The sequence below is a fragment of the Mizuhopecten yessoensis genome, unplaced genomic scaffold, assembly GCF_002113885.1.
Source record: "Mizuhopecten yessoensis strain PY_sf001 unplaced genomic scaffold, ASM211388v2 scaffold10929, whole genome shotgun sequence".
In the NCBI taxonomy this organism is placed as follows: domain Eukaryota; kingdom Metazoa; phylum Mollusca; class Bivalvia; order Pectinida; family Pectinidae; genus Mizuhopecten; species Mizuhopecten yessoensis.
Genome location: NW_018408792.1, coordinates 216,658 through 237,201, shown reverse-complemented (window position 1 = coordinate 237,201; position 20,544 = coordinate 216,658). Strand labels below are relative to the sequence as shown.

The window sequence follows — 20,544 nt, the reverse complement described above, 5'->3', positions numbered from 1 at the left end:
CAGGGATGAAAAGAAATAACTTGCTAACAGACAACGTATACTTACCAAGTGATTTCAAAATCAGCGGTGGAGAGGCAACTGTGTCAAAAATTCTGATGGGGAACGTTAAGGCCTGTCTCGGTGACTCCTTGTTGGAAATGACCCCAGAAATATGCTGGTTGGTCCCATCATCTGGTTTCCAGGTACGCTTGAATGGTGTAAAACGTCATATTCTGCATCTTTCCATTTTGTATTGAATTCGGCAACAAAAAATGACCAAAATTTACAACAAATTACACACTTAATAAACTCCTCCAGACAAAAGCAGACTTGATTTTTTTTTTTAACATTTTACATCTTCTGCCACCTAAATATCCAATCAGCAGGCCCCGAGGCATTCACCTTCCTATTAAATCTTCTGCCCAAAAGGGAAAAACCCACAATCTATTTTTGAATTGGTTCCGTGGTCCCTATAAGGATATTAGGATAGGTAAGCAGTATGGGTGGACGAGGGATATTATGAATGATACTGCACGGATTGTGAGTGAGTGTATTGCAGGGTCGGAGCGACAGCGAGTGTGGTGTTCCATCGTGTTTGTTCCATGTTTTTGTCTTATGTTTTATTGAATAAATAGATATTTTATCTGCAATAACCTCTTTGTCGTTTTCAACTCTTCTCAAATCCTAAAACCCGGACAACAACTAGAGCTGACCAGGTGTCGCTCTCCTGTTACATATGATTCAAGTATTACAAATTTCTCCCGACAGGAGGCATGTCTCGAAACAGCGTTTATGAATATTCCTAGCTCATTAACTGAAGTAATACCAATAGCTTGCGGTTAACGCCTTAGCTAAAAACGGAGCGTGGAATACTCAATTAGTCTAAGTATCAAAATATTTCTACCACTGATCACTAAGTTTACGGTAATTTAGTTCTGTCCATGAAAACAGATTTAGAATATCGTAATTAACGAATGAATCTGAAGGCTTTCGAAGTAAAACCAATTTTCATGATGTAATACTTACCATAACTTTAGTATGCATATACAATACCTACACGCATCTTTGTAGCCCAAAAACAAAAGATTCAAATATCCCTACCTCCCTACCGTGGCGTAACCCATATCTCGATGACAGAGCCACGGAGTGATCTCCCTTCCTCAAACCCCTTTTATGGAGCCTAAAGGCAGCCGGGATGAGGAGGCAAGGGGAGGAATACAGGAATACATCATGAAAATTGGTTTTACTTCGAAAACCTTAAGATTCATTCGTTAATTACGATATTCTAAATCAGTTTAGTAATAATTACCATAACTTTAGTATGCGAATTCGTCTTACCGTAGTGGAGACTTCGAATTCAGGCAGACCAGGCTGACGGAACAAACTCGAGACATGCTCAAGGTAGGGAAAAGGTTCAAGGAACCCCCCTAATTAAGCCCCGGAAGTAATCAAAAAATGGAAACCTCTCCATGAACCGACCAGGTGTACCATCGTGGTGCCTGATAGCATACTATTTAAAATCACTGAATTACTGTGGAGGGACAGCCACAGACTGTGCAACCACCACCTGTCCAAAGGAATACAATCCATCAGAATGAGAAGCCATGGACCGGAGATAAAAATCCGTAAAGGTTGTCTGTCCGCGCCAGAAAGCCGCGGACATGAAAGGGGGACCCATTAAGGAGGGCCCATGACGCTTCAATGGCCCTGATCTCATGAGCTCTCATCTTATACAACGCCCAAACCTGATCATCTGAGTGATCGTAACCGTACTTAATGACCTGACAGATCCATCTAGACACTGACTGAGAGGAGATATCCTGCTGACCCTGCTTAATAGGCAAAAAACAGACGAGATCGAGGACCCCGCCCCCTGGTTTTATCGAGCCACCAAAGAACCCAAAAGGGTGGTGGACTCGGGGACAGATGACGCCGAAGGTGGTGGGCAAACCTCCTCCCCAATAATCCGGGAAACGTCGGCCCTAAGGCCCCGCATACCGGACAACACATGCTGGGCCTCAACCTCAGCACCCTCAGGGTCATCCTTATCCTGGACATCCTCCTCAGAGGGCAAGCCCTCCTGAGGACCGTCATCAGACGACTCGGAAAGACCAGTGTCAATATCTGAGCAACCAGGAGAAAGATGAACAACATCATCGTCCTCTGCGATACCCGCGCCCTCAACGTCCATAGCCTCCACACCAGCCAGACCAGGGCGTGGNCATCCGCAGGCTAGTTAGGGTGGCCCAAGGATGGTTGCCCGCAGGCCCCCGTATACCCTAAGCCAGGTGAAAACGGAGGCAGGAACCCGGCCCCCTGTCCAGCAAACCCAGCACTTGGGGGGAAACCCCCCAGGTTCCCGGCCGAATGAAACTCGCGTCACTAATCCCGGTAGACAATCCCGAAAGAAAGTCTGTCGTCACACCAGGACCTGAACCCGAAAGAACAGGCCAGGCACCAAGACTGTCCCCAACGACAACACCACCTGGAATGCCGGGATCACTGACAGAGTCACTGACCGGCCGCCGGTAGTCCCTACCCGAAGGCAAGCGCGAAAGCTTACGGGCATTCCCGGCCAATTCGACCCTGGGCTGTGCCAAGCCAGGGTCGGGTTGCCCCTCCCCTACTCCAGGGAGTTCCTGAACAGGAAGGGCCACCCCAGAGACAGTACCACCAGACCCCAGAGAGCTTGTGGCACGACCCCTACCTCTCTGCTTCCCTCGCTTACCGGAAGAAGAAGACGAATCTCTCTTACGGCAATTTGAGGGTAGCTTTGGAACTATGAAGGACTTGTCCTGAGATTTAGTGTGTGAACAAAGTTCACAAGGCGAAACCTCACTGCAAGGACGACACTTGGGACAAGCATCATGAGGGTCCCGTTCCACGAAGAAATGGGAATACCCATGAGCTGTCCCCCGTCACTGTCCCGACCGAGACATACCCTCCAAAGCGAAAGTAAACAAAGTTTACAAGCAGATAAACACGGGAAAAAATAATAAAATACGATAGTACAAAGTACGCAACGTCGAAAGAATTTCACTCGTAATATAAATCAGAAAACGGTTAAAGTAAATAATGTTTGCCGAAACAAACAACCGTCACTGAAACAGAGGTCGGAAAATTTCGCACAATAATGGCGGACCGCGTGGCACACAACCGGCACACGTCGAGTAAAATAACCGACCGTAAAAGGCACACAAATATTTTTCAACAACAAATGATTATAGTAATAAGGGCAGATGGGTATAAAGCACACAAACTGCGCAATAAATTGAGTTTACAATCAAACCAAACCGTCAAAACAATGTTTTGATATGGAGCAAGCTCCGGGCCGGCAGCAGGCATCAGGCGCCATAAAAGGAAGAGGAAGGGAGATCACTCCGTGGCTCTGTCATCGAGATATGGGTTACGTCACGGTAGGGAGGTAGGGATATTTAAATCTTTTGTTTTTGGGCTACAGAGATGGGTGTAGGTATTGTATATGCATACTAAAGTTATGGTGATTATTACTGAAATGAAATAGCTTGTATAACTAACTGGGTACATTTACATAGTTCTGTTTCTGATAGTGCTAGTTTTACCCAACAGTTTAATGAGTTATGTTGATCAAGCTGTCAGCTGAGACACTGATGTGTATGTATTCCTAGGCTGACTGCGCCGCAATAAAATAACTACAACATTACTAATTTGATGCCGTAACGATTCCCAATATGATTCAACAAGTTGAAATAACGATTTTGAAGAAGCCCTAGAAGGCAGAAAGGCCTAGCGGTAGATCTTACAAATTTGTTAATTCATTCTATATTTTTCTTGGCAAGAACTTGTTTATTTATTATCAAATGACGTCAGTAGCTCAATTTAAATATTAATTTTGTTACAATGAATTATTTTTTTGTGTTACATTATATATGCTTTATATAATATATGATATGCTATATTCTTGAGAATAAGACGACCCTCTCCTCAGCACTAAACAAAATACCATATTCCTAAATACTTGCGTATATCTTCCTACTACACAGTTCTTTGTTAAATACACAGCTCCCTTGCTAATATATTGTTGCTATATCTCCACGTAAATTAGATTCAGAGAAAATATTGTCATATGTTCTTATAAATTACTGCAGTGAATTAGCACTTCTATATCAAAACTTAGAAATAATGAACCAAAGTAAAACAATTTTTGACGATGTTCTAATTCAGAATTTATTAATAAGAATGAACAATAAGTATATATTCACACGCATCTATTAAAACTAAAAATGAAAAAACGCAATCAAATTGGCAATTCAACGAGAAAACTTCTAAAGGATTTACTTTTCTAGCCTACGAATTAAAGCTAGTGATGACTAATATAATTGTCCCCTATTTTTAGGGTGAGACAGAGAAATCTCCAACACGAGGGGTGATGTTATTTGGTTGTCCCGAGGCTCTGCCGAAGGTTAGACAACCAAAATAATCACCCCGAGGGTTGGAGATTTCTCTGTTACACCCTCAAAGTAGGGGATGGTTATGTTTCTCCCATCCTATTATTTCAGTCACAACTCCACTGACAGTAGGCTGTCATGTTTGTAAACAAAAACACATGTCGGGTATGCATATCGTCATTCGCTTTTGATGACGTCACAATTACTGGTGACACATTTTAATGATGTCACAATTGAACACGTGCTAATCGGCACGAGGCTTTCTCCCCCTAGGGGGTGACAAGCTGATCTAAAACGGGAGACACACATGTGAAGGGTGGGAGAAAATGTACCAAGTGCTTTGAATAACACTTCGGTTTCCACAGAAATAAAATATCGTTGATGAGCACACATAGATACAATAAGTAATAATATGATTCTTGCATTTATGATATCACAGCAAACAGAGTATAAATATAACATATAAACATAGATGACTGTAAAAATATGAAATTGTTTTGCATTGCAGATGTCTTTTAATTTATCTGATAGTTTATATTTCACAAAATATTAACGATTAAACACGTTTTTTGTGGTTATTGAAAAAGAACTATAATAAAAGATATGTTAAACAGAAACGAATATATTATTAGATGTAACTATTTTGTAATGGAATTCGGAATGGCTTACTCCTCCAATGAGTATAAACAGCTTTGCATTTTAAGGATAAACCAGGAGAAAAGAGCTAACTGTTTCAATAAAATGGCATAAATAACAAACTTTTAAGGATACAGATACATTAGGATTATCACCCTAAAATTATTTTGATTTACCTCGTGATCGCCAGTCATAACTACTTAGTTAATAGGATATTTCAATAGGGTCAAGGATGCATCAACCAGTATTTTCTTATCATTGAATTACAGATTATCAGTGTCCAAAACAATACATGTTCATTTCATTGACCCTATAGTATGGTAGCAGATACACAGGAATAGTGGATTCATCCTGCACAACGCACCTATATATATATATTTATGAGCAACATTTTGAATACATCTTTTTTTAGATGTTTTAAAAGTGTTTTCTTCAGACTTGGAACTTGTGAAAACCATGGTTACCACATCAAAACATGACAATGTGACCCACGCAAGCAGTATTTTGTTTTCTTAAAACCAGTCTTAAATTAAATATCACCTACTCAGTAACAGAAATACTTACGTTTTAGCATAGGTCGTTAAACTGGATTTTTTAAAATTTGTACACATGTGCTGAGTACAAAAATAGACTTCATGTAAATAGCCAAAAATGTATTCTCAAACCGAATTCGATTTTTATTTCTATTTGTTTTTTTTTAAATATAAAACCCACATAGTCCACCTCATCGTGTTTATGCCATTTTTAGTGCTGTTTATTTATTTATTTTTATTTTGATACATGTGATATTACAGGGGTTATTCATTGCACAAAAATATCACCCTTGACCACCGTACGCTACTGTATACTGCTACCTTATACATCACTTCATGTCCAAATGTTGCATATATATCACATTACTGATTGGCGTTGAATGTGTCCCTTGCATTAACATTATTAGGAAATATTCAATATGTTCATCACATTGCATTAGCAGTATCAAATGAAATATGGTTAATACATTGATTTACTGGTATATTATTTAGACAATTCATATTAAAACAAAAGGAATGGATACGAACCCTCATAATAATGTTCTATGTAATATAAGTTCCGTTATTGAGTACACAATGAGTCAAAATATCAAAATAATTCTAAAACTGATAACTATCTATCTGCAAGAAATAAAGTCTATGAAAACTTCAATAATTAAGAACAATTAATGATTAAATATAGCCGGTATAACTAATTAGATACATTTTACATAGTTCTGTTTCTGATAGTGCTAGTTTTACCCAACAGTTTAATGAGTTATGTTGATCAAGCTGTCAGCTGAGACACTGATGTGTATGTAATCCTAAGCTGAATGTGCTGAATGTGCCGCAATAAAATAGCCACAGCCTGACTAATTTGATGCAGTATTAACGATTCCCATCTTAATTTAACAAGTTAAAATATCGTTCTTAGAAACTAGTATAATGTTCTTAGTTGTAAATTTACGTTTGATATGCCGCATTGTGTACATAATGGCAGCAACGTCGAAAAATAAATAAATAACTAGCATAACGACAAAAATGAAAAGTCCATTTAAATTGTGTAAAAGTTGAGAGCTAATGATTGATAACTGCCAAAAAGAAAGGGAAAGATGTTAAGGAGGACAAAAGAAAACAAACACAATGGATACTGTAACTCATCTACAGATATAAGTCTCTGTATATAATCTATATAATTATGGTACTGTTACAAATACACATACTCCAGAAATGTATCAAATCTACATACATTTGGATACTGTTAAAATCAAACGTCAGTTTACTCAAAAGGGTTCATTTGTGGTAAAGCCCCGCCCAAGAAATTGACGTACAATACATCTAACGTATTTTTATGTTTGTAATTTTCACTTAATGTTACTTTGATGTCAATTAAACTGTACATAGACTGCTGATTATGGTTACACGGACAGTTTTATTTTATCAATGAAAACGAACATGTTACTTTCGGATTTTTTTGTGCCATATGACGCTTTTTACTTTCATATCAGTTAAAAACATATTTCATCCTGATCAAAATTAATGATAAATTCGAGAACAGATTTGACCGGAATTGTTTTTGAATCCAAAATAATTGAATTGTTGGTAATTTTCTTCTCATATTGATCGTGAATCCTCCAATATTGGCAAATACACCAAAATGTCTCTTTCAGAGTACAGTTACATGATAAATTTCTGTGAAAAATTAGAATTGATATAAGGGTATAAAGTTCCTTAATATTTTACTTAAAATGTCCCATTTTAGGTACACTTGCGTTATATGGACTGGATCTTGAAGAAAATCTATACCTCATACTGTGACAAATAATATATACAAAATACTCCATCAACTGTATCAATAGGTAATGAAATCTTAAAATTCGTATTTCATCAATCTTAACCGTGATCAATATGTTAATGTGAAATATGTTACTCGTGAAATATTTATTGTTATGTATTTGTGAATGTGAAATATGCCAACATGCATATGTAGACGTTAAATGTAGAAATCTTTAAATATTTAGTGTAATGTAATTGTGAGCCTGAAATATGTAACTCATGAAATATTCATTGTAAAATATTTGTGAGCCTAAAATATGTAACTCGTAAAATATTTACTGTAATGTATGTGTGAGCCTGAAATATGTAACTCGTGAAATATTTACTGTAATGTATTTGTGAGCTTGAAACATGTAACTCGTGAAATATTTACTGTAATGTATTTGTGAGCTTGAAACATGTAACTCGTGAAATATTTACTGTAATGTATTTGTGAGCCTGAACTATGGTACTGTGAAATATTTACTGTAATGTACTTGTGAGCTTGAAAAATGTAACTCGTGAAATATTTACTGTAATGTATTTGTGAGCTTGAAACATGTAACTCGTGAAATATTTACTGTAATGTATTTGTGAGCTTGAAATATGTATCTCGTGAACTATTTACTGTAATGTATTTGTGAGCTTGAAACATGTAACTCGTGAAATATTTATTGTAATGTATTTGTGAGCCTGAAATATGTTACCGTGAAATATTTACTGTAATGTACATGTGAGCTTGAAACATGTAACTCGTGAAATATTTACTGTAATGTATTTGTGAGCCTGAAATATGTAACTCGTGAAATATTTACTGTAATGTATGTGTGAGCTTGAAATATGTTACTCGTGAAATATTTACTGTAATGTATTTGTGAGCTTGAAATATCTTAATCGTGAAACATTTACTGTTATGTTTTTATGGGTCGGAGTTCATGAAATATTTACGGTTATGTATTTGTTGACGTATCATGCTTTATACATCCCAGCACGTTATATTAACCCCAAATACGTTCATATTTCTTTCTTTAAAGCATACAGTTGATTGACTCGTTCCTGACGAATGGAAGCAGCGAAAAGAACAAGAACACACACAAACACACACTAACCTAGTCACTACTTCTATGATAAAGCGTTAGAAATATGCATCCTTCTTAATAACCTAAAAGTTGATATATCACGAAATCTGAATGATTAACTGAAATATTAAGCCTTGAAAATATAACATAGAGTTATAGTTATAGTTATGTATGTTCTGTGTGCTGCGGTTGGGGAAAAGATATAATGCAGTCCGGGGACATTCCAAGTTCACTCGTCAGATCGGTTACGAATGCACTTTACCAGTACTTTAGTGCTTTTCTTGGGTTGATGCTGGTCCGGCGCTGTTCCAAGCAGATGGAACGTTGCTCGATTGTGCAATAGGCTCCGATGAATTCCCTGGTTGTACTATTGGTGCAGTCGAGTGATAGCCTGGAGGAGGGTAGGCCTGTTGAGTGAAGGCCCGGGGCGCCTGGTAACCCTGCTGCGGTAGGTAGCCATAAGTCTGTCCTGGCATCTGCTGTTGCATGGGGATGTTCATACTATTGCTCACTGCATATAAATAAAATATCATTACACAACAGCAACTGTCACTTATAATTACAATGAGATATCTTTTTCTTTAACTCTAAAACGTCTACCATTTTTTAGTGAACGTCGTCATGCACTTAGCGAAAGTGTTCAAAATGGAACATGCATGCATAGTGATTGCCGTTGAATTGACTTTTCGCGAGTTGTTCCGATGAGTCTATACTATTTCGTTGATTTGGAAGGCAGACGAATAAGGATGTTTATGATCAGAAAAATGTTTGATCTACGTATTGACAATCAATAATATTAAATACTAGATTAAGTTGTTTTTTTCGGTTTTTCGGAACACAATAATGTTTTGTATTTATCACTAATAATAAAATACATGGAAACGAATATTTATATAATGATCGGCATTTCTTTTCATTTTTATGCTGGTATGAACGCAAATCGGTTACATGCATACTCTATGAAGGCTTCATGGTGATGGCGGTCTTCATTGTAATATGTATATAACTAGTGACATGTATGGTGATGGCGGCCTTCATTGTAATATGTATGTAACTACTTACATGTATGGTGATGGCGGGCTTCATTGTAATATGTATGTTACCAGTTACATGTATGGTGATGGCGGGCTTCATTGTAATATGTATGTTCACAGTTACATGTATGGTAATGGCGGGCTTCATTGTAATATGTATGTAACTAGTTACATGTATGGTGATGGCGGACTTCATTGTAATATGTATGCTATTGGTTACATGTATGGTGATGTCGGGCTTCATTGTAATATGTATGTTACCAGTTACAAATATGGTGATGGCGGGCTTCATTGTAATATGTTTGTAACTAGTTACTTGTATGGTGATGGCGGGCTTCATTGTAATATGTATATTACCAGTTACATGTATGGTGATGGCGGCCTTCCTTGTAATATGTATGTAACTAGTTACATGTATGGTAGTGACGGGCTTCATTGTTATATGTATGTAACTAGTTACATGTATGGTGATGTCGGGCTTCATTGTAACATGTATGTAACCAGTTACATGTATGGTGATGGCGGGCTTCATTGTAATATGTATGTAACTAGTTACTTGTATGGTGATGGCGGGCTTCATTGTTATATTATGTTACCAGTTACAGGTATGGTGATGGCGGGCTTCATTTTAATATTATGTTACCAGTTACATGTATGGTGATAGCGGGCTTCATTGTAATTTGTATGTAACCAGATACATGTATGGTGATGGCGAGCTTCATTGTAATATGTATGTTACCAGTTACATGTATGGTGATGGTGGGCTTCATTGTAATATGTATGTTACCAGTTACATGTATGGTGTTGGCGGGCTTCATTGTAATATGTATGTAACTAGTTACATGCATGGTGATTGCGGGCTTCATTGTAATATGTTTGTTACCAGTTACAGGCATGTTGATGACGGGCTTCATTGTAATATGTACGTAACACGTTATATGTATGGTGATGGCGGGCTTCATTGTAATATGTATGTAACTAGTTACATGTATGGTGATTGCGGGCTTCATTGTAATATGTTTGTTACCAGTTACAGGTATGGTGATGGCTGGCTTCATTGTAATATGTATGTTACCAGTTACATTTATGGTAATGGGGGCTTCATTGTAATTTGTATGTTACCAGTTACATGTATGGTGATGGCGGGCTTCATTGTAATATGTATGTTACCAGTTACAAATATGGTGATGGCGGGCTTCATTGTAATATGTATAATGTATGTTACAGGTTACATGTATGGTGATGGCTGGCTTCATTGTAACATGTATGTTACCAGTTACATGTATGCTGATGGCGGGCTTCATTGTAATATGTATGTAACTAGTTACATGGATGGTAATGCGGGCTTCATTGTAATATGTATGTTACCAGTTACATGTATGGTGTTGGCGAGCTTCATTGTAATATGTATGTAACTAGTTACTTGTATGGTGATGGCGGGCTTCATTGTAATATGTATGTTATCAGTTACATGTATGGTGATGGCGGGCTTCATTATAATATGTATGTATTTAGTTACTTGTATGGTGATGGCGGGCTTCATTGTAATATGTATGTATTTAGTTACTTGTATGGTGATGGCGGGCTTAATTGTTATATGTATGTAACTAGTTTGCATTAATACAGGCATAAACATTGAAAACTTTCGTTCAATCCTTATAGTTACATTCTAAATTGTTAGTCATTCTTGACTTTAACAATGATATTCACTTATATATTCGGTATTTTAGTATCTGTGTCGTCATTGCAAACGAGATTCCTGTTACAGGCTAACGTCACCAAAATGTTCATCTATCCTGACCCAATTTCTTATGGTAATGCTTATGGAGGAACTTGTAGTGGACATGTAAATGTATTTAAATACAGTACATCACATACCTGTAGCAACACCCTGTGGCCCAGTTGGTGCGGGGCCTACCATGACACGGCCAACTTTGTTTTTGTTGATATGCTTGCAGAAACAACAGATCCCAGTTACCATCACTACAAAGAAGACCACGCTTCCAACAGTAGATCCAACGATTACACCAATCCTGTCAACAGAAAAACCACTTTCGACATTATCGCTTTCTACAATGAGAGATTCACTTTTGGGCTGGTTGCGATCACTCGATTAATGAAACAGTCTAAACGAAGACGGAGAGCATGGTAACCTAATACTCTCCTCCTTTCGCTGACGTACACAAAACTATTGTGACACTATTTGAAAAGATGCAGGTATTTAGATATACTTTCAGAATGCTGACATTCTTAAATTTGTCTGTAAGTTATGCTTATTAATAGCACATTCTTCCTACTTCCCTGTTACGACCCATGGTCGTCTTACTTAAGAGAGTGCTGTCTCAAACAGAAGAGGGGCGTTAAGGGAGCAAATTAGTCTTACAAATGGATTAGTTGTTTTGTTAAAGCAAGCGTCGCCTGAACGTCGTATTTTTCTATAAAAAAAATACTTACACTGAATCATTACTTCTATAGTATGTGGGGTTGTAGGAGTAGTACGAGGTACAGCAGTATCGGGAGGTAGTGTAACCACAGCAACCGGCGGAACAGTAGTCATAGTAAGTGTAGTAGTAGTAATAGCCGAAGTAGTACGAGTACTGACGCTCGTAGCACATGCTAGCTGAAGATATGTTTCCTGCCACAAATAAAGGTTTATGATATATTAGGCAGTATTATTCACAAATAATGTTACGTTCTTCATGTATATTAAAGTATGTGTGATATCGGGCGTAAAATCTTTAATCTCAGCCTTGGGGGCACTCATTTTAATAGGTGGGCCCACATATATGTATTTCAATGTCATGTCCGGTACAGAGTACAACCAACGAGATATTTCGTTCTGGAAGTATCAATAAGCTATTGAATCATGTGACTTTGTATTAGCTATCTGACCATTGTTAGCTGTCCAAGTTTATGATATATTAGGCAGTATTATTCACAAATAATGTTACGTTCTTCATGTATATTAAAGTATGTGTGATATCGGGCGTAAAATCTTTAATCTCAGCCTTGGGGGCACTCATTTTAATAGGTGGGCCCACATATATGTATTTCAATGTCATGTCCGGTACAGAGTACAACCAACGAGATATTTCGTTCTGGAAGTATCAATAAGCTATTGAATCATGTGACTTTGTATTAGCTATCTGACCATTGTTAGCTGTCCAAGTTTATGATATATTAGGCAGTATTATTCACAAATAATGTTACGTTCTTCATGTATATTAAAGTATGTGTGATATCGGGCGTAAAATCTTTAATCTCAGCCTTGGGGGCACTCATTTTAATAGGTGGGCCCACATATATGTATTTCAATGTCATGTCCGGTACAGAGTACAACCAACGAGATATTTCGTTCTGGAAGTATCAATAAGCTATTGAATCATGTGACTTTGTATTAGCTATCTGACCATTGTTAGCTGTCCAAGGGTAAATGACATAGTCCTGTCGTCTTTCATATATTTCAAAACTGAAATAAAATACATTTTCTTTTTAATAGAAATTTCCGATAAAGAGATAAAGTGCAGTTGACTTTCAATGATCTCATGTTTAATCTAATATCATGAAGTCACAGAAACATACAAGGAGATAAAACACCTACAAGTCTTGAGGAAAAGAATCTACAATTGCGTAACTTGGAAAATATAAATATAACTAAGTAAGATAAGCATGTTTCACACCCCTTTTCCATAATGCAGGCGAAAGTCAATTTGTTAAGACAAACGCTTTCGCTATACGCAAATACAGTACTTTTAGCTATCAAAAAAAATTAAGCTATCAAACCTAACACATATAGTATTAAACTGTGTCTCCTTTGGGTACTCTCTGCTCTGAACATTGCTAAGATGTGATAACTCCAAAGAGTATCGAAGAACATAGGCTGTTTATTATTGCGCGACAACGGGAAGCCGAAACATCGACAGCTACAATAAAACATTTAGAGTACACACACAAACTATGAGGATTGTTCAGGGAATCAGGTAACTGATGATAGATCTGTAGGACAACTTTTAATACAGGATGAAACAAACCCGTATACAATAGGCGCCAAATTATAAAATCATAGGTTTATGAGACTGCAATATATTTAATCGCCACGCATAGACTTAAACATTTTTATAATCATATCGTTAAATTTACGATCGTGGATGCTAAATTTGTTCCTACACTGCCAAAGAGTCATTAAATGTAATCCATAAATTGCACAATTAAAGATTCAAGATAGGTTTCTAGCACTATCCGTTTGACAATGTATGTTATATGAGGTCGTTATGTATAACATTAATTGTACATGGTGGACAGGAGTTAATTGAAGAAGCGATTAGTGACGTAATTCAAAATCTGCAGTTTTGTAAGTTTATTTTATGAATTTGACAAAACTGATAACACTGCAAATAGAACATAACCCTTTCATTTTGGTTAGGATGGGAAAAGTGATGTAGAAATTTGTAGAATGTAATTGTATAGCCTGTGCATTTTCACAAATATATATTACATGTATAGTATATTCATTGCAAATTTAGATAAAACATTGTACTGTTGATATATTGTTTTTTTGCTGTAGTTTAATAACATAGTTTTAACGTTAAATACCTTTTAAAATCTCTAATTAATATGTCCTCTGGTACATGTAACGTTTTGTATCAAAGCATAAGTTGATCATGTGATCTTTTCTTACAATGTAACAAGTTTTGAATAATCTGAATGAGCATACAAGATATTGACAAGCTACACAAAATACAATAAAACTATAGTCAAATAGCATATCAACAATCTTTTACCGTATAAATTCTATATCTTTTTTCGCCTGCTTATTGAACGTTCGATTTTATTTAAAACTTGACACATTATTACATGATATTAATTTGTATCAAAACAAAATTCTCTAAAATTATTTGGTGAACTTTAGAGAGGCTTGAAGCCAAATCATATTTTCAATTTACCCTGTTCTTTTTCAGTTAAATTTGTTTGTGAATAACGCAATTTTGAAAGTTGGTTTGAACACATAATTATTGCTTAAGTGGATGAAGATTACACGAATACAGGCCCGGTCCTTTTCCCGTCGTACTTTTTCAATGATCCCGGTGTAAATCTTTCCTTTGTTTTCTTTGACTTCGATATTCTCTTGTATCATTACATGGAGTTGATAATAGTTATTAGTAAATCAACAAATTGTCGTGCATCATAATTAATTTATTAAAACATTCATGAATCTTATTGTCTAAATATACTACAGGGACTACTTATTCTGTATGCTTCGACCCATTGACGAATTGACATTGATTTCTGCATGATATATGTGACTCTAGCAATTGTGTATAGATACAATGTCGGCCCACATAGCGTAGTACATGTGCTGACGTAGTTTCTAAACCACCCGCCTTGAGGCCGCGCGTAGGGTATTGCTAGTATGCTACTTTAAATGGCCATTCAAAATGTGCAGCATTTATGTTAGTTGTAGCAAAAGGTTGTTTTCAAATAGTAATATTCTTTAAATTAGATTTTGTAAATGGAACTATATTGTGTTTATTTGATTGTGATGATGTTGCTAGGGTCTACAGTGGAAGGTGGACGTAAAACACACAAAGGTGGTTTCATTTTATAAATTTGATAACAGAAACAGTGTGCCAAAGTGAATGACACTGTGTCATATATAGTTATTTCATCACAGTACTCATTGGTGATGCTAGGGGCATACTTGAAAATCTGAATTGTCTAACCACTGTTGAAACAGAGGGACAGGTACTTAAAAACCCTTGAATTGATCAATTTCAAATTAAGAGAAGTACTGGTTTATTTCAAATTCATTAATCTGTAAAGTTTGTATATCATGAACCGTGCCACTGCTTAAACAAGATAGCTGTGGCTATGACGGTTGCGCAAGTCTCGGGAACTAAAAAATCCACCCGCAGCGTCTACAATTGTAACACCTTGTATCGTGACAGATACACGTTATACACACACATACACACACAAGTGACTGTCCCTTTAACATGCAACACACACACATACACACACAAGTGACTGTCCCTTTAACATGTGGTAATGGAAACAGTATACCAACAAGGTTACAGCGACGCGGTACATAACACGGCCGTCACATGTTGAATGAGCAGTTGTTTTTTATAGTTGAAATATATGTAATATTTATGTTAAATTGATGTTGAAGAAGATATAAATCAACATACCTGGTAAATCAATGATACAATAAAACAGTAATAATGGAAATTATATTAATGTTTTAGCGGATTCTTTTTGATATTTATTTTAATTTATATATTTTAAAGTTAATTTTAATTTAATTCTTTATTTGTTTAACGAGTGTTACGAACAGCCCAAGGGCTTCTAGTCGCTGTCCTCACATTTAACAAACAAGTGAACGGTATAACATTTACATCATTAGCATACAGTACAAAATACAGAAAATGCAAGTTGTTTAAAGTTAAAGTTTTTGTTCCAATCCAAGATGCTTCGACAGGTCCATGTCAATGCTTATGCATTTTGTGTTTTATATTCGAAGTTTTCGTAGATATAGTGCCAACGTTGGTAAAAATAATATTAATAGATATTGACTTAATTTATTAATATTCAAAAACTTTAGTGAAACTATTACAACAGTCGATGTGCGTTGGGTTTCGTTGCTATTAAACGCTTTAATAGCATCAAGATGAAACTTTCTATGCAATGCATCGTCTCAATGCTTCAACCTGACAGTATTACATTAACTTGCATGAAAGAATAAAAAAAAAACCGATTCATACAATTTTGCTCGCAAAATATCTTGTACATACTTATTTTTGCATACTTTTACTCCAAGTGAGGTCTCATTTAAAATGTTTACGGTATTATAATTTGTCTTTTATTAACATTGAAATAAAACATGTTAACAACTAATTTGGTTCACCTTTCCGAATACCCTACCAAAAAGCCTTGAATCTACCGCCCGGTGACAATTAACAAAGTAACTCGTTATAAAGTACCTGAATGAATATTATCGTATAGATACCTAACGTAGGTTTTGATTTATTGTTCAATATAGATTGTGCAAAACATAGATCCGAGGTGTATACGATGCCTGTGTCTTCCGCGAGGAACGCGGTCAAGCGGTTAAATATATTCTCCGTTATTAAGTAGTATCTGCGCTCATATTTACAAGTCATGTCATTACAGCACCCACGTCACTTATTCCGTCTTTGCGTATTGCAGAGTTATCTTCTCTTGTGAGCAGGCATTGATTGTTACGTCATTGGTTTGTGTGGGAAAATTACGTCGTTTTCTCAAAAATTGATGACGTTACAAATGACGCAACAATCAATACCTGCTCACAAGTGCAGATAACTCTGCGATACGAAAAGACGGAATAGTGTTGCTGCACAAATCTGCTGAGAAAAGTAAATTTCCTGCGTATATCAACAATCATACGTCATGAAATTGAAATAATAGTCAATCCAGAGAATATACGATGCTAGTCTTTGTATTAACACCTCGATGTGTGAATTATATTATATGCGTGTATGTGTGTATGTGGATATGTGTGTTTTTGTGCCAGGTATGTTTTTGTATTTGCCTTCTTGCAATAGCGCAGATATTGTTGATACCAACTTTATAGTACTACCTCAGAAGTACTGCGTAAAATGAGGCAAGACTTAAATAATCATGTCTCTTTTACTCCCTCCCCTATCGCAAATAAAGAAAAGATCATAATCATATTAATACTGTTAGCTTCATGCATAAAAGTGTACGCTGTGAATTTTAAAGCATAAATATTTGAAGTGGGAGCAGCGTATAAACCAAACCTTCCATTGTATTGATTGATGTAAATAATATTATCAGCAAATCTGGGTTTTTTTCTTTCTAAATTCAGGGTGTCATGATATTTGGATATGTGTAGAACAGTATTTCTGAAACAGTGTAATCTTTGATATTTTGAGGATTAACAAAGAAATTTCAAAATAAAAAAGAAGTTTAACAAGTCAAATTGACAAATTGTTTCGTTGCATCTTTGTAAACGACGTAAAGAATTCGATCGTAATCAAACGGAAATGCCGGCAAATGATCGAACAGCAATACTTTAAACGAGTTCAACTTGTCAATATTCCATTTGTCTCCTAACTTTCTGTGGACAACCTCATTAAATATGAAACAAGTTTTCTAAGGAGGCTTATATCTAATGACATTTTGACGTCTGTATCATGCTCTGATTTCAAACTATGAAATTCCAGTTTTCTGAGATGCTTGACGACGAGTATATCTTAACATCTCACAGCTAACATGTGTTAGATAACAAACCGCCCCATCTAACAGGGATCATTTCGAGTCAAATAATTTTACATAACTTCCAATCTAACTGGGAACATTTCCAGTCAAAAATCTGATATCACAGAGAAAAACAAAACAAAATAAGATACACACGACGCGACATAAACATAAATAGATACAAGCTGTGTATACTAGGAAGGTAAATATGTCAGATAGAGCAAATTGCTCGCGTATAACTGTCATTCGATATATATTGTACATGTTATAAAGGGTATGGCCAATTGCCCGCAGAAATGTCTCAAAGCAGAAAAACATTTAATAGTTGAAAAGAATTCTCAGAACTTTTTTCAGAATGGTTTATTTACAGACCTTTCATACTATTCGTTGAAATGTTTTGGGAGTTTGCCTGTGTGCTACTCAAGTACATTGCTCTTTACAGCTTAGTAAGGTACTTTAACAGCGAGCTACCACACATATAACTTGTAAGAACGAGAGTTTCTTTCACAGCAGATATAGATTATTATCACAGGAGATGTAGGGTATTATCACAGTAGATGTAGGTTATTGTCACAACAGATGGAGGCTATTGTCACAGGAGATGTAGGTTATTGTCACAGTAGATGTAGGTTATTGTCGCAACAGATGTAGGGTATTGTAACAGGAGATGTAGGCTATTGTCACATATATGTAGGTTATTGTCACAACAGATGTAGGGTATTGTAACAGGAGATCTAGGTTATTGTCACAGCAGAAATAGGTTATTGTCGCAGGAGATGTAGGTTATTGTCACAACAGTTGTCGGGTATTGTAACAGGAGATGTAGATTATTGTCACAGCAGATGTAGGGAATTGTAACAGGAGATGTAGGTTATTGTCACAACAGATGGAGGCTATTGTCACAGGAGATGTAGGTTATTGTCACAACAGTTGTAGGGTATTGTAACAGGAGATGTAGATTATTGTCACAGCAGATGTAGGGTATTGTAACAGGAGATGTAGGTTATTGTAACAGCAGAAGTAGGGTATTGTAACAGGAGATGTAGGTTATTGTCACAGCAGATGGAGGCTATTGTCACAGGAGATGTTGGTTATTGTCACAGCAGATTTTATTTCATTGTTAAAGGAGATGTAGGTTTTTGTCACAGCATATGTAGGTTATTATTACATAAGATGTAAGTTATTGTCACAATAGATATAGGTTATTGTCATAGCAGATGTAGGTTATTGTCACAGCAGATTAGGGTTATTGTCACAGCAGATGTAGGTTATTGTCACAGTAGATGTAGGTTATTGTCACAGCATATGTAGGTTATTGTCACAGCAGATGTAGGTTATTGTCACGTCAGTGTAGGTTATTGTCACAGTATATGTTGGTTATTGTCACAGAAGATTAAGGTTATTGTCACAGCAGATGAAAGTTATTGTCACAGCAGATGAAAGTTATTGTCACAGCAGATGTAGGTTATTGCACAGTAGATGTAGGTTATTGTCACAGTTTATGTTGGTTATTGTCATAGCAGATGTAGGTTATTGTCACAGCAGATTAGGGTTATTGTCACAGCAGATGTAGGTTATTGTCACAGTAGATGTAGGTTATTGTCACAGCATATGTAGGTTATTGTCACAGCAGATGTAGGTTATTGTCACGTCAGTGTAGGTTATTGTCACAGTATATGTTGGTTATTGTCACAGAAGATTAAGGTTATTGTCACAGCAGATGAAAGTTATTGTCACAGCAGATGAAAGTTATTGTCACAGCAGATGTAGGTTATTGCACAGTAGATGTAGGTTATTGTCACAGTTTATGTTGGTTATTGTCATAGCAGATGTAGGTTATTGTCACAGCAGATTAGGGTTATTGTCACAGCAGATGTAGGTTATTGTCACAGTAGATGTAGGTTATTGTCACAGCATAGGTAGGTTATTGTCACAGCAGATGTAGGTTATTGTCACATCAGTGTAGGTTATTGTCACAGTAGATGTAGGTTATTGTCACAGCATAGGTAGGTTATTGTCACAGTATATGTTGGTTATTGTCACAGAAGATTAAGGTTATTGTCACAGCAGAAATAGGTTATTGTCACAGCAGATGGAGGCTTTTGTCACAGGAGATGTTGGTTATTGTCACAGCAGATGTAGGGTATTGTAACAGGAGATGTAGGTTATTGTCACAGCAGATGGAGGCTATTGTCACAGGAGATGTTGGTTATTGTCACAGCAGATTTTATTTCATTGTTAAAGGAGATGTAGGTTTTTGTCACAGCATATGTAGGTTATTATTACATAAGATGTAAGTTATTGTCACAATAGATATAGGTTATTGTCATAGCAGATGTAGGTTATTGTCACAGCAGATTAGGGTTATTGTCACAGCAGATGTAGGTTATTGTCACAGTAGATGTAGGTTATTGTCACAGCATATGTAGGTTATTGTCACAGCAGATGTAGGTTATTGTCACGTCAGTGTAGGTTATTGTCACAGTATATGTTGGTTATTGTCACAGAAGATTAAGGTTATTGTCACAGCAGATGAAAGTTATTGTCACAGCAGATGAAAGTTATTGTCACAGCAGATGTAGGTTATTGCACAGTAGATGTAGGTTATTGTCACAGTTTATGTTGGTTATTGTCATAGCAGATGTAGGTTATTGTCACAGCAGATTAGGGTTATTGTCACAGCAGATGTAGGTTATTGTCACAGTAGATGTAGGTTATTGTCACAGCATAGGTAGGTTATTGTCACAGCAGATGTAGGTTATTGTCACATCAGTGTAGGTTATTGTCACAGTAGATGTAGGTTATT

At 36.4% G+C, this 20,544-nt stretch overlaps 1 protein-coding gene across 1 annotated transcript in view; it reads right to left on the bottom strand.

The window, feature by feature from the left end:
* Positions 1 to 6,071: 6,071 nt before the first annotated feature.
* LOC110463795 overlaps positions 6,072 to 20,544 on the bottom strand; it is a 15,339-nt gene continuing 866 nt past the window's right edge. Inside the window, exons 2-4 of the mRNA XM_021518657.1 lie at positions 11,937 to 12,117; positions 11,361 to 11,515; positions 6,072 to 8,959 (exon numbers count right to left, since the gene is read on the bottom strand). Of these exons, the coding sequence (XP_021374332.1) occupies positions 8,718 to 8,959; positions 11,361 to 11,515; positions 11,937 to 12,117 (578 nt within the window). The 3' untranslated portion in view covers positions 6,072 to 8,717. The remainder of the gene's footprint in view (positions 8,960 to 11,360; positions 11,516 to 11,936; positions 12,118 to 20,544) is intronic.